Raw genomic sequence first — 12,365 nt, 5'->3', positions numbered from 1 at the left:
TGCTCCCCACACTGTGCCCTGAACTGCAGCTGCACAGAATCACAGAATGTCGGGGATCAGAAGGGACCTCGAAAGCTCATCCAGCCCAATCCCCCCGCCGGAGCAGGAACACCCAGATGAGGTTACACAGGAAGGTGTCCAGGTGGGTTGGAATGTCTGCAGAGAAGGAGACTCCACAACCTCCCTGGGCAGCCTGGGCCAGGCTCTGGCACCCGCACTGGGAAGAAGTTTCTTCTCACATTTAAGTGGAACCTCCTGTGTTCCAGTTTGTACCCATTGCCCCTTGTCCCATCACTGGTTGTCACCCAGAGGAGCCTGGCTCCATCCTCCTGACACTCCCCCTTTCCATGCTGATAACCATTAATGAGGTCACCCCTCAGTCTCCTCCAAGCTCAAGAGCCCCAGCTCCCTCAGCCTTTCCTCATAAGGGAGATACCGCGGGCACCGAGCGGCTGCTCCGGCGCGTTCCACCGCCCGGGCCCCACTCGTGCAGACCCCAGCAGCAGCCCGCGGTGCGCTACCAACAACCGGCACCGCCTGTTACCGGCTCAGACCCCCGGGCAGCCCCGGCCAGGCCCGCGAAGGCCGCCCGCCGCCGGGCTCCCACATGGCCGCTCACCGCTCCTGCCTCACCGCCCCGCAGGCCGCCGCGATGCTGCTCCCGCCGGTGCGATACGGTCCCTGCCGGCCCCTGGGAAGAGACGGCAGAGCGGTGAGAACGGGCCGCAGCGCCCGGCCCGGCCCCGCCGCGGCTTCCCCGGGCCTCAGCCGTGGATCGTCAGCAGGGGCCGCAGCCGGCCTCAGACGAGGTGTCAGAAAGGTGGATAAGGATCATCAACGGCCCGTCCCCGGTAACGGGCACCCCACCCCCGGTTAACGCCTCCCCGTACCTACAACAACAGCCACTGCCGCCCGGGCCCGGAAAGAAAGACCACGTGTCTCCGCTGAGGAATTTATAACCCCTCTCACGTCGCTATTGGTCAGGCACACGGCCAATCGGGGGCAGATGGAGGGACCGCCCACCCGCCTTTCCCTGCGCTCATTGGTGGCTGCCTTTCCTCGCTCCAATGGCGCCGCGCGGCGCAGCGTGGCTCGAGGCGGTGGTGTGCCATCGCCTGATTGGCCCCTGGAGGAGGCCAAGCCAGGCCAGTAGCAACAGTGGTTGTAGCATAGAGTGACTGCGAGAGCGCCAATCGGCGCGGGGCCGCGAGGGCTGCTGGGAAATGTAGTCCTAACTTCAGGGCGGCGCAGCGAAGACCGGGCGGGAGGCGCCGTGTACGGACTACAAGTCCCGAGGAGCGCGGGGCGCGGGGTTCCGGCCCGGGCGGCAGCTGGGCCGCTAGACGAGCGGGGAGCAGGCCCGGGGTCGCGATGTGCCGGGGCCGGGCACCGGCGCTCCGGCCGCCGCTGCTGCCAGGTACGAGCGGGGCCGGGCTGAGGGGAGCCCCCGGCGGAGAGGAGCCGGCCGGGCCCGGGGCTGAGGGAGCTCCGGGAGGGGAAGGGCCGGGCCGGGGGCGCGGGGCCCTGGCGGGCGGCCCCGCTCTGGGGAGGCCCCTGCGGCGGCTGCTCGGGGCAGCTCCGGGGGCCGCCGCCCGCCCGGCAGCGCTGCCGCCCGTTCCTTTCCCTCGGGCGGCTTGTGGTTTGTTTTTTAAACTCTGTGCAGCTGCCCGCGGGGTTTGTCAGGTGCACAGGGGAGCCCGCGTGTCACCCCACCTCGGCGTGTCACCCCCGGTGTGCCACCCCCCGTGCTGTTCGGTCTCCGTCAATCCTGTCTGTGTCTTGCAGTCTTTGTCCCGGCTCCCTTACCTTTGCCGTTTGACACACCTCATCCCTGGCCGTTCTCACTTTTGCTTTTTTCTGCTCTGTCACTTGTCCGATTTGGGGCACATGTTGCTGATAGTTCCTTGTTGATCCCCCAGTAACCTCATTTCCTTTTGCTTTGGTTCCACAACTTGCGCAATACTGGATATTTGGTGGTAGATCTCTGTGACCGCCCTGGGACAATTGCACAGCTCAGAGCAGGCAGTGAAATTGCGCTGTTGTCTTTTGATTTCAGACCTGCTGTTCCGTTCTGCCTTATGCTGCCACCACCTCGCAGCTGCAGTTCCTCTGGCAGACTTGCTGCCAAACACTTTTCTCTTGTTTGATCCGTGACTGTGTCCCGATGTTCCTCTTGTGTTGTGTGAAAGCCTGAAGTGAGGACTTTCTTTCAGTTCAACTTGCTTTTGAGTTGTGTTGGTACCAAAGACAGTGGCTCAAACAGGCTCGGCAGGGGCCGGTGAGTGTGGGAAGAAAGCTGGTACATAATTCGGTTGGGTTTGATATGTGCGTAGTGAGCCAGGTCTGGGCTGTTGTACCCCTGGGGGTAACTGTTGTGTGATTAAACTCTGGCCTGACAGTTATTTTTTTCAACTTTGACAATGTGGGAAACCTAAACCAAACCGGAGCAACCAGAACATTCCATGAGGGAGTGCAGGTAGCTGCTTTGATAACACCCGAACATGACTTTTCACAGTGTTGATTGAACCCAAGGAAACAAACCCAAATTCATAGTTCTCAGGAAGTTTGGTTCCCTGACCCGAGGGATCGCACGGTGATGCTCCTCAGTGTGAGAGTGGTGGGGCTGAGCCCACAGCTGCTGTTCCTGCGGCAGCGCAGCCTTAGGTGACCTTAAGCCACCAGGTGAGTTTGTGTCCCCCAACTGAAACTCCTGCAGCCAACTCTTCCCTTCCCGGGGCTCCACAAACAACGACCTGCGGCTGGAGCTGCAGGGCGGCCCCCACGGGCGCTGGGACATGGCCGAGGTCCGTGTGCCACTGTGCCTGGCTCCGTGTGCCACTGTGCCAGCGCAAGCTGCCGCACACAGGGCTGCATGTCCACCGAGGTCTGTCCAGAGCAGCGCTGAGTGTTCTGCAGCTTCAGCTGCTGCTCAGCAGTTACTCGCTCATGGGCTGAGCTTTTTCCTGTTCCGTGGGACCTTCCCAGCCCCTGCTGGCCATGACAGAGATGCTTTCTGAGCTGTGCTCCTACCTGCCTCGCAGGTTGTTTTGCCAAGCCCAGCTGTGCCAAGAGAAAGGCATTTGAGAGAGAATCCTTCCAGCTTTCGCTAACTCAGTGCTCAGATTACATGGACAAGTTCAGTCTGTCAGAGCTCTTCCCTCCTGATTTTTATGCCACTTGTCTTACCTTCCCGGCCTGCACTCCCTTGCTGTGGGCACGATGAGGCACACATGGGCATGTCCCCATGGGTTGGGGGACATAGTAGCTGCCCGGGGCGAGGTGAGTGGTTGTTCACAGGGAGACGTGTTGCCCTTCTTTCCAACCCAGCAGCTCTCCCGGGAGCCCAGGGCAGCAGCGCCCTGACTTACCCATTTACGGGCTGCTCCTTCTCTGCCTTTAGCTCACCCCGAGTTCGGAGCTTCGTCAGAATTACCTGGCTGCTTTTAATGAGTTGTAAAAGCTGCAGGAGGGGTGTTGGGGGCTGGAATGGGGCAGTGCCTGCTCCTGGGAGAGCCTCAGCTGTGGGAGCTCCTTCTCCTGCATGGGTGGGTGTCCTGGCAGTAGAACCCCTGCTATCAGCGCTTGTCTTTCAGGTGAGCCCTGCTCACCAGTTCTGCCTTTTGTGGCGATTCTGAGTTAACTGGATTTCTCTGGATTGTCTCTACAAGCAACGACTGTGTTGCTGTTTGTCAGGCTGCGTGATATTCAGTATTATGGATAGTTTGGGAACTATCTAAAAAGGGTGAGAAACTGAAACTCCCTTTAAAGAGAGTGATGGACTATCCTGATGCCTCCAATCAGAGGAATAAATCTGTGTGTGCTAAGAGAGCGGAGGTTTTTTCTGCACCAGACTAAACCTCTTCAGTCTCAGAGCAGCTGGGGCAAAGCTGTGAGGCGGCGCGGACATTGGCTGAGCTGTGGGATTTTCCAGCTGAATTTACATATCGCCCACTGCTCCGCATGCCTTTCTGTTTACATCACTTCAGAGTGGTGCACGCAGACACGCACACAGATAGCGGAAGAGACATTTTGACCGAGGAAAAGCCTGCCCACAGCTTAGGAACTCGGTCACGGTGGCGTCTTGCCGGGCTTCGCCGCTCCACGCCAGCTTGGGCAGCCGGTGGTGAGTTTGCTCCGAGGTGAAGTGTTCACCAGGGCGCTGGATGTCGGGGCTGGGTTGGCAGCGTTCCCAGGAAGAGATGAGTGAGTGAGAGAGGAACCGTTTTAGTACATGTCTAGATCTTCGTGAAGAAGCAGGAGGTATCTGAAGTTTTAGAAGTGGGTACCTGTTGCCTGTCCAGCAAGCTGGGGCTGTGCTGTGTTGATTTTTGTGACCCTTCAGAGTGACTTTTACAGGGACGTGTAGTGCTGGGCTGTGCAGCCACCCAGCAAATGTGCTCTGAGGTTGCTGCTGGTGCTTTCAGAAATGGGAAATCCTCAGTATTCTTCAGGTGAAGCTCTGAGCAAAGAGGCCAAGTTTGTGAGGAGAGGCGGCATCTCTGTCGCTGCGTCTCCTCAGTCATCGCAGCTCCAGCGCAGCTGCTGATGGTGCATTCAGGGAGTAATTTAAATCCGGCTTTCCCAGCGTGGTGTGGGATGGTTGTGGGACACTGAGCGGTACTTCTGGCTGAAAGCTGTCAGTAGATTTGCCAGGGTGGAAGTGTCCACATCCACTGATTTCTTCAGGAATCAAGGGTTCAATGGTCGTGTATCGAGGGGCAGGACATCGCTAGTTGGATCCTATTTTGCCGAGCTGACGTTCCACCTGTCAAGCACTACAGTTCTCCCTGGCTCAGTCGCCGGTTAATGCTCCCTAGCAGCGAGTGGAGCTGTTGTACATTGTGCTCTTCTGCTTGTTCTCAGTGGTGGAGTCCAAGGAAACTACAAAAATAATATGAAGTAATGCAAAAAGTTTTTTTCTGTCCCAAGGACTCATTGCCCTTTAGGAAAAGCACCCAATGGAAAACGATTTCCCTTTCTGAACTGCATTTGCACAAAGGAATGACAGTGTTCAAACAGCTGTTGAATGTGCTCTCTCAGCTCTGCAGTCAAGTGAAGTGCTGGTAAAAGTAGCAGCAATTAAAAATGTCACTTATTTTAATTGATGACAGCTCAGTACAATTATAGTCTCACTTTAAGTAGCTCAGAAAAGTTTTTATGACTTTCAATAGCAATGCAAGAACTTGTAAACAATAAAAAGGCTCTTTCTGTTTCACAGAAGTGATGGCTCAGCAGATGGAAGTGCCATGCTCTTCTTGGTAAGGCTGAACTTCTGCTCACATTTGATGTTTTTCTAGCGCTGACTGCATCTCTCGGTGTATGAACCTGAGAGTGTCAGAAATGCCGCACCCCAGTTCTGCCTTCAGCAATTATGAAAATGGATTCTGTTCATGGAGAGCATATGAACCTCACCACTTTCTGCCATTTACCTCACACTTTCCCACCACTCAGAGTGATTGGATTTGGGACTACATCCCATTGATAATTTTATTTGTCAGTCCCTAAAGTTTCTCTGACTACACTGTGGTCTTCTTCTGAAACCAAGACCAGAACTGCTACAGCACTTGGGAGACAAGTGCCTCGAGGTTTTATGTAGCACCCAAACCTCGTGGTTGTTCTCCACAGCTTTTGTGATGCTGCTCAACATTTTGTTGGCTTGTTCGTCTGCTGCTGCCATCTGGGCTGAGAATTGCAGGTGAGTGTCCACAGAGCCCCCAGCAGCTCTTTCCCGAGTTGCAGCTGCCAGGTCAGCGCTGAGCATTCCACACGCCTGTTTCACATCGTTTTTCCCTGGACGCTTTGTTCAACACTCACCTCCATAAAAGCTCATCTGCAACCTTTATATCTTCTCAGATTTGTGAGGTTCCTCTTGAATTCCTCACCATTAAGATGGTATTTGACTTCTCAAAAGAACTTTGTGTCATCTGCAAACTGGTGATTTCACTACTCACTTTGTGTTTAACGTCTCCACCTATGACCATGAGCAAGCTTACTCAGCAGTGGTTCCTGAGGACCCTTGCGTGGTCTCCCCTAAGCTGAGGAGTGACCACTGAGCTCCACCCTCTGCCTCCTGTCCTGGGATTGCCCTGAGAGGTGTCTATCTGGGTGATCTGGAGCTCACACACATTCTTATAGCTTGTGTTTTACAAGTCAGGCTAGATGCTTGTCAAGGCTAGTCCTTGTCACCATGTTTTTTAAGCCCTGTTAATGCAGTTCGCAAGCATTTATGAAACAAGTGCTGTTTCCACCAGAGACACTGACCAAGAAAGTCAGCGTGGCTGTCCCGGGTTTGTCTCTGTAGAAGAGCTGGCATCTGAGCTGATGAATCTTGTCTCATTTGTGCTTTGGGCTGAGACGTTCCCTTGTAGGTTGCTGTGGGCCCCTGAGAGTTGGTTCACAGATAAAAGGTGGGCAACACCTCGGAACTGCAGAAGGAGAAGGTGGCCAGAGCCCGGGTGGGATCCACCAGCCCTGTCACCCCCCAGAAGAGCCCTGGCTGTGTGAGAGCCCACGGTGCAGCCGAGCAAGGGGGTGCAGCCCCCAAACCCGCACCCCTGCGCCCAGCACCGGCGTTGTCCCTGTCCCACCGAGCTGTTGGAGCAGTGCCCTGCGCCTCAGCTGTTGTAAGAGCGTTTCCTCAGTGATGGGCCAATACTCTCAAGGGTGTGTAACCCTTCCTGTTCTGGCGGCAGTGTTGTAAGAGGAAGAAGAGTTTGTGTCTTATGACATAAATACCCAGGCTGTGAAATATGGAAACTCACGTCACCCCCAGGCTGCTCCCCACTGCAGCAGCGTAACCCAGTGCCGGGAGCAGGAGAACCCAGTGCCGGGAGCAGGAGAACCCAGTGCCGGGAGCAGGAGAACGCAGTGCTGGCCATTCTCAGCCAGCCGCACGCATCGGCCTCCCTCTCCAGCAAACACTCCCGCTCTGTAGGATTTTGCCAGCCCAGCAGTTTCTGCAGGGGTAAATCACCTTAAAGATGGCTTCAGTGAGCAGAGAGAGAAAAAAAAGAACGAAGCAGATGTAGGACTTTACGGAGCTTTATGGGTTGTTGATTGCTTAAGGCGGAGACGCTTAGAGGTTTCTTGGCCAAAAGCTGCTGTGCCAGCTGCTCCCCAGCGGTGCCGGAGCCGCGGCCGTGCCCATGTCTCAGCCATAGCACGAAGCCCAGCAGTGCCATTGTGCCTGTGATAGAGGATCTGGCTCCAAATCAGGACCAGGCAGGTGATATGATCCTGGTGAAGGACGGGATGGATACTGTGCCATCCCTGTCCTCATGCCATGCCATGCCCTTCAAAGCCTTGGCCTTGATCTTGAGGTTGGTCGTAAGGCTCTTTTGCTGAGTGTTGGGAATAGCCGAGGGGTGTGTGCGTTCTGGGGGCTCAGAGGAGACCCTTGTGGTACCAGACCCCTCTGTGGGCGACTCTTCAGGGCAAGCCGAAGGATGCGTCAGGACAGTGATTTTGGGGGTGATTCCCCCAGCCTTGAGGTGCAGCCATGGCGTCGGCAGCAGCGTGACAGAGCCGGCAGACACAGCCTCTGCAGTGGGGAGCAGGAGCGCTGCTGGCCCAGCCGCCTCCGCAGCTGCTGCTGGTTGGGGTTCTCCTTGCCTGGAGTACTGAAGTAAGAATTTTAAGGCTTTTCTTCTCACTGAGTCTGAAAAGCCTGAGTTCATCCTCGTGGTGTGCAAATGCTGAAACCAAGCCCTTCCCCTCCCTCGCATATGGTTACTATCAGCTGAGTGATCTAGCAAATAGCAGGTCACCGCAGCTTCCTTTTGCCAGGGTTGATTTTTTCCTCAGTTTTGATTGGTTTTTTGTTTGTTGTCTGTAAAAAAAACTACTGAAGTTGCGTGTTAAAATAATAATAAAAGTTAACTCCAGGCAGGGAGGGTCTGGATTGCGGTCTGGGCTCCCAAGCCGATCTCCGGATGCGTGGGTCCACGTGTGCCTCTCTGGTTTAGGGGACAGCCCTGTGCTGTTGTGCTGCAGGGACACACAAGTTCTTTCAAGAGTTCTTGTCTTCGCAGAGCCAGCGGAGCCTGTCCTCTCACTGCAGGTGTCAGGGTGCCTCTGCAGCCCGTTTTGCTGTAAATCACAACCTGATCCTGTAGGGTCCTGGGCCAGAAAATCAGGAGAGTGTTTCCAGCCTGTGGGCTCTGACCTGCTGCTCTGCGGAGCTGCTGGAGATGCTCAGGGGATTTCTAGAGCCACTTTCTGTTTGGTTGTCTGAGAAGAACCAAGCAGCCCAAAGGATTTTGTGATTTCCAGTAATTCTTAGTTTTTCTTTTAGGTCACACAGGGCACATGTTTTGTAATGCAGAATATTTGGCGCTTTCGCTGTGTCGTAGTCTGGATCTCCTCGGGACACGGTTCTGCTCAGAGCCTGTGGGATGGGAGCAGGGGCAGGAGCTGGTGCGGGGTGTTCTTGGCGGGGACACCAGCCCCCTAGGAGGGATCTCGTCCCCCGGTCTGGGGACACAGAACAGTGTAGCTGACAGGGATCAGATGCCAAGATGCGGAGGTCTGGTGGTGGTTTTTGCAAGTGCTGTAGGAAACTGGTATCAATGTCTTTTCTGCCAGCTCTCTTCTGATATCAGTTGGGTATGGCCTTTCCAGTACCTCTTGGAAGACTTATTGAGATGTGAAGGAGACATCAGAGAGTGCTCTAGAGAGTGTTTGCTCTGAAATGCTTCCTATATATGGCGGTTGCAGAGATTTGGGCTGAAATCAGCTCTTCCTGTGGCGGCTGGTGTTGTGCAGTCTGGCTGATGTTCCGCTCCACATTTTTTCCATCGGTCACATTCCTTTGGTTTCTGTTGGGAGACCTGAGCAGGCTCCCTGCCCCGCTTGCAGGTGGGCTGCTGGGCCGAGCTGCGCAGCGCAGGGCATGCTTAGAGCACTGACTGGAAAATCCTTGTATTCCAGCCCGTGTTCCCTTCCTCGCTTTGGATTTAGCCAAGATCTGTTGAAGCTGGACGGCGTTTTGCGTCTGTTTCAGTGGGGTTTTGGGACGAGGTGACATGAGATGTGCCTCTCTAAGGGCTCTGGGCTGTTACGGGCCCTATGACCTGCGGGTTACCCCTGAGCCGACACCTCCGAGCCCGCACCCACGTTTCCAAGGGCGTTATTTACAGGTGACACTCGCCCTTGGCTGGCAGCCCCCAGCTCGCCGAACACAGCAGTGACACTGTGTCACAGCTGAATGACGTGACAAAACTATTCAGCCTGTTAGCTGTCTTCATTCTTGGTTTTTCCTATCTCTGTGCTCCGCGGTGAGCGCTTTCCCAGTTCTGTTTTGCGTTTCTATCTGTTGTGTTTGAAGGCAATACATACCCTGAAAATGAGAAGGGAGCGAAGCTTCTGCCAGCGTCTCCAGAGGACGCGCTTCCTCTCTTTCCACCTGGGACTGATCATCTGCCCTCAAACCCAGTAGGAATATTTGATATGCCAGGTTCCCCTAAAGCTGCCGTGATTGGTGAGGTGGGACTATAGCCCTGGTCTTTTCTTGTGAGTAGAGCAGGACAGGGGGTGTTTGGGTGGATGCTGCTGTGGTTCTCTGAAGAAGGAATCATGAATTCATAGCCCTGAAAAGTGAGTCCCTGTATTTCTACCCTGCCGTGGGAGGTGGAGGGTGCCCAGTCCCTGCTCCACAGGAGAAACTGGGGGAGCCCAGATGTGTTGTTAGACAAGGGAACCTATAGAGGAGGGGAACTTCAGGGATACACACGTGTTATTGAGATAATGCAACCTTGAGACATGAAATCCCAGGAAATGTGGCAGTTTGTGTCATCGCTCATGGTAGTACTTGCTTTACATTATTTATGAGCACTGCATTATCTGGAGGCCCCAGCTAAGGCAGAGACCTTTTTTTTTTTTGCTACATGCTGCACAAATATCCAAAGATTTTTTCATCTTCAGGCTTTGCAGCCCAGGTATGCCGTGCAGAAGAGGTAAACTGAAAGGAATAAAAGGCTTCCAATGGCCAGTGCCCAAGTTCTTGCTTGCTGCAGCCCAGCTTTAAACTCAGCAGGTCTGCACTGTGCAGCAGCACAACGCTGGTTCGTTCCTGCTGTTCTTGAGGCAGCTCCAGCAACTCTGCTTAGCATCTCCTGAGGGATCTGGCATTTGCGAACAGCCAGCACAGTGCTTTCAAATGTGCGGAAAACATGATCCAGATCCCTGTTTTTCAGATGGTCTGGGGTTTGGTTTTGGAGTTTTTGTTTGACTGTTTTTTTGGTTTGGGTTTTGGAGGTTTTTCTTTGTTTTAGACTCATGTTTTCAAGAATTTAGACGCGAGCAGTGATTCCCTGGGCTGTGCTACTGGAATCTGTCAGCCTGACAGTTGTCCCACCGAGAACTGCAGCGAACAACACCAAGTGCTGTGTCAGAGCATTGGCCAAGGGCAGACCCAGCATCACCTTTGCAGTGTTTAAAATGGAATTTGAGGACAGGACTGGCTGGGTGTGCTGGGGCTGGTGTGGGAGGCGGGAATGCTCATGGGCTGGGACTGAGCAGGCCCTGGGCAAGGCCCAGGTCACAGCTCCACTGTGTGGTCGTGTCTCTCTGTGAGCCTCAGTTTTCCTTTTTGTAAAGCAGAGAAATCAGCGTTGGTCTCCATAGTAAAGAGCTTGGCGATGTAGGACTTCTCACCCTCAGATAAGAGAAGACCAATTCAGAAGCAGCCACTTCACCTCCCAAGAGTTGGAAATGGGAGCAGCGGGAGCCTGGCTGAGCGGGGAGTCTGAGCCGGGGCCAGAAGCAGACGTGTCGGAAAGGGACGTTCTCAGGGACGTGGTTTAGCGGTGGACTTGGCAGTGTTGGGTTAACGGTTGGACTCGATGGTCTTAAAGGTCTTTTCCAACCAAAATGATTCCATGATTGCAAGTATCTGCAGGGTGTTTTCTTCCCAGGCACCCTTTGCTGGTGGTTGGCTCTTGTCCTGCAAAAAAAGGGTTTGGTTATGTCTGAGTTAAACCATTTTTGGCCTGTCTGTCCTCACTGCAGATGTCTGTCTGGTCTGTCTGGTTAGCCCTTGGACTCTGCTGCTGGGAGTGAGAGTGCTGAGACTTAACTGTACTGTGGACAGAAAGGGGTCACTTAATCAGGGTCCTTCCTGAGCAGCTGATTCCTGGGGTCCCCGTCCCCCTGGGCGGGCTGGGGCAGCCTGCGAGCGGGACAGGACCTTCAGCTGCCAGCAGAGCCCAGTGCCCTGCTGGACCCGCATCCTCTCTGATGGAAACTTCTGCTCGAGCCAGAAGCACCTTTGTACGATGGCAGAGAGGAGCTGCAGCTCCTCCCCGTGGTGCCGTGGCTCCGAAGGAGGCTCTTTGAGAGCACCTCGGCAGATTCGCTGGGACGACAGCAGAATTGTGTGCTCTGAAGTCAGCATCAGGTTTCAACAGAGGTTAAAGAAAGTAAACTCCATGTGTTTCTGCAGATTATTATTGTGTAAGGCTTGACTTTGAAAACTTGAACCTAGTGAAAAACTGTGTAAACAACGGAGGAAGAGAAATGAGCCCCTCTGCTGACTTCTGGGGGAAGAGGGTTTCTCTTTCTGGGTGATGATCGGGACTTTGCGGGTGGCTTCTGAGCAGAAACTGAGAGTGAGATCCAGAATCACAAACATGTTACTTGAAGCAAGGTTTCTTTCATGGTTTCCTTGACTTCGTAGCTCAGACCGTGCTAGGAAGAACTCCTTTAATGCAAATATAACTACATCAACTATTTTCTCTCTTTTTGAAAACAGTAATGTATATCATGGCCAAGGGAATGCTGTCTTTCTTAGTCTCCTGAGAAGTCTTATCTGCTATTATAACAGTTGTATTCTTGTAAAAGCAGCTAATGGTTATGGGTATTCCAGTATTTAGGTGATTAAGGAGTTATTTTAAAAGATAATTGCATATTCATAAAATGCTGAACACTCATCCAGGAGTGATTTGAAGGAACCTGACTTTGTCCTTGCCACTTGCTTCTGAAAATCCAGATTTACGTGAGTTTAGGTAAATACTTGGATGTAACGCTACAGTAGAGTGTTCTCTGAGGCCAGGAAAATACACACAATGAACCTAACGCATTCTGTCTGTCTTCTTCCCCAGAGCAAACTTCCCATGACTAACAAATGCTGGCCTAGATTATGAGCTCAAACAAGAACGCTCGCTACAATCGTTTCTCCAGTGGCACAACAAACATCACTACTTCCGAAAACACTAACGGGGTAAGGGCTGCTTGTTATGTTCTCATCCTTTCTTTTGAGAAAATGAAGATGCCTATTGAAAATATGGTATTTTCTTGCCTCTTAAAAATCCACAGATAAAAGTTGGGAATATATATGTATATTTTTTCATCAGTTTGGGAAAGGTGGC

At 53.6% G+C, this 12,365-nt stretch overlaps 1 protein-coding gene and 1 non-coding gene across 2 annotated transcripts in view; one reads left to right on the top strand and one right to left on the bottom strand.

Annotated features, from left to right (window-relative positions):
• Positions 1-759: 759 nt before the first annotated feature.
• LOC135994617 (small nucleolar RNA SNORD60) lies at positions 760-843 on the bottom strand. Its single transcript, XR_010607021.1, has one exon. It is a non-coding gene; the product is annotated as a small nucleolar RNA SNORD60 (small nucleolar RNA).
• Positions 844-1,314: 471 nt separating this feature from the next.
• The window catches only part of TRAF7 (TNF receptor associated factor 7), a 31,101-nt gene continuing 20,050 nt past the window's right edge, over positions 1,315-12,365 (top strand). The window contains exons 1-2 of the mRNA XM_065645112.1: positions 1,315-1,417; positions 12,099-12,217. Coding sequence (XP_065501184.1) covers positions 12,137-12,217 — 81 coding nt within the window. The 5' untranslated portion in view covers positions 1,315-1,417; positions 12,099-12,136. The remainder of the gene's footprint in view (positions 1,418-12,098; positions 12,218-12,365) is intronic.

Source organism: Caloenas nicobarica, chromosome 14 (assembly GCF_036013445.1).
Source record: "Caloenas nicobarica isolate bCalNic1 chromosome 14, bCalNic1.hap1, whole genome shotgun sequence".
NCBI classification, from domain to species: Eukaryota; Metazoa; Chordata; class Aves; order Columbiformes; family Columbidae; genus Caloenas; species Caloenas nicobarica.
The sequence above is the reverse complement of the archived record's forward strand: the minus strand, read 5'-3'. Positions and strand labels throughout refer to the sequence as shown.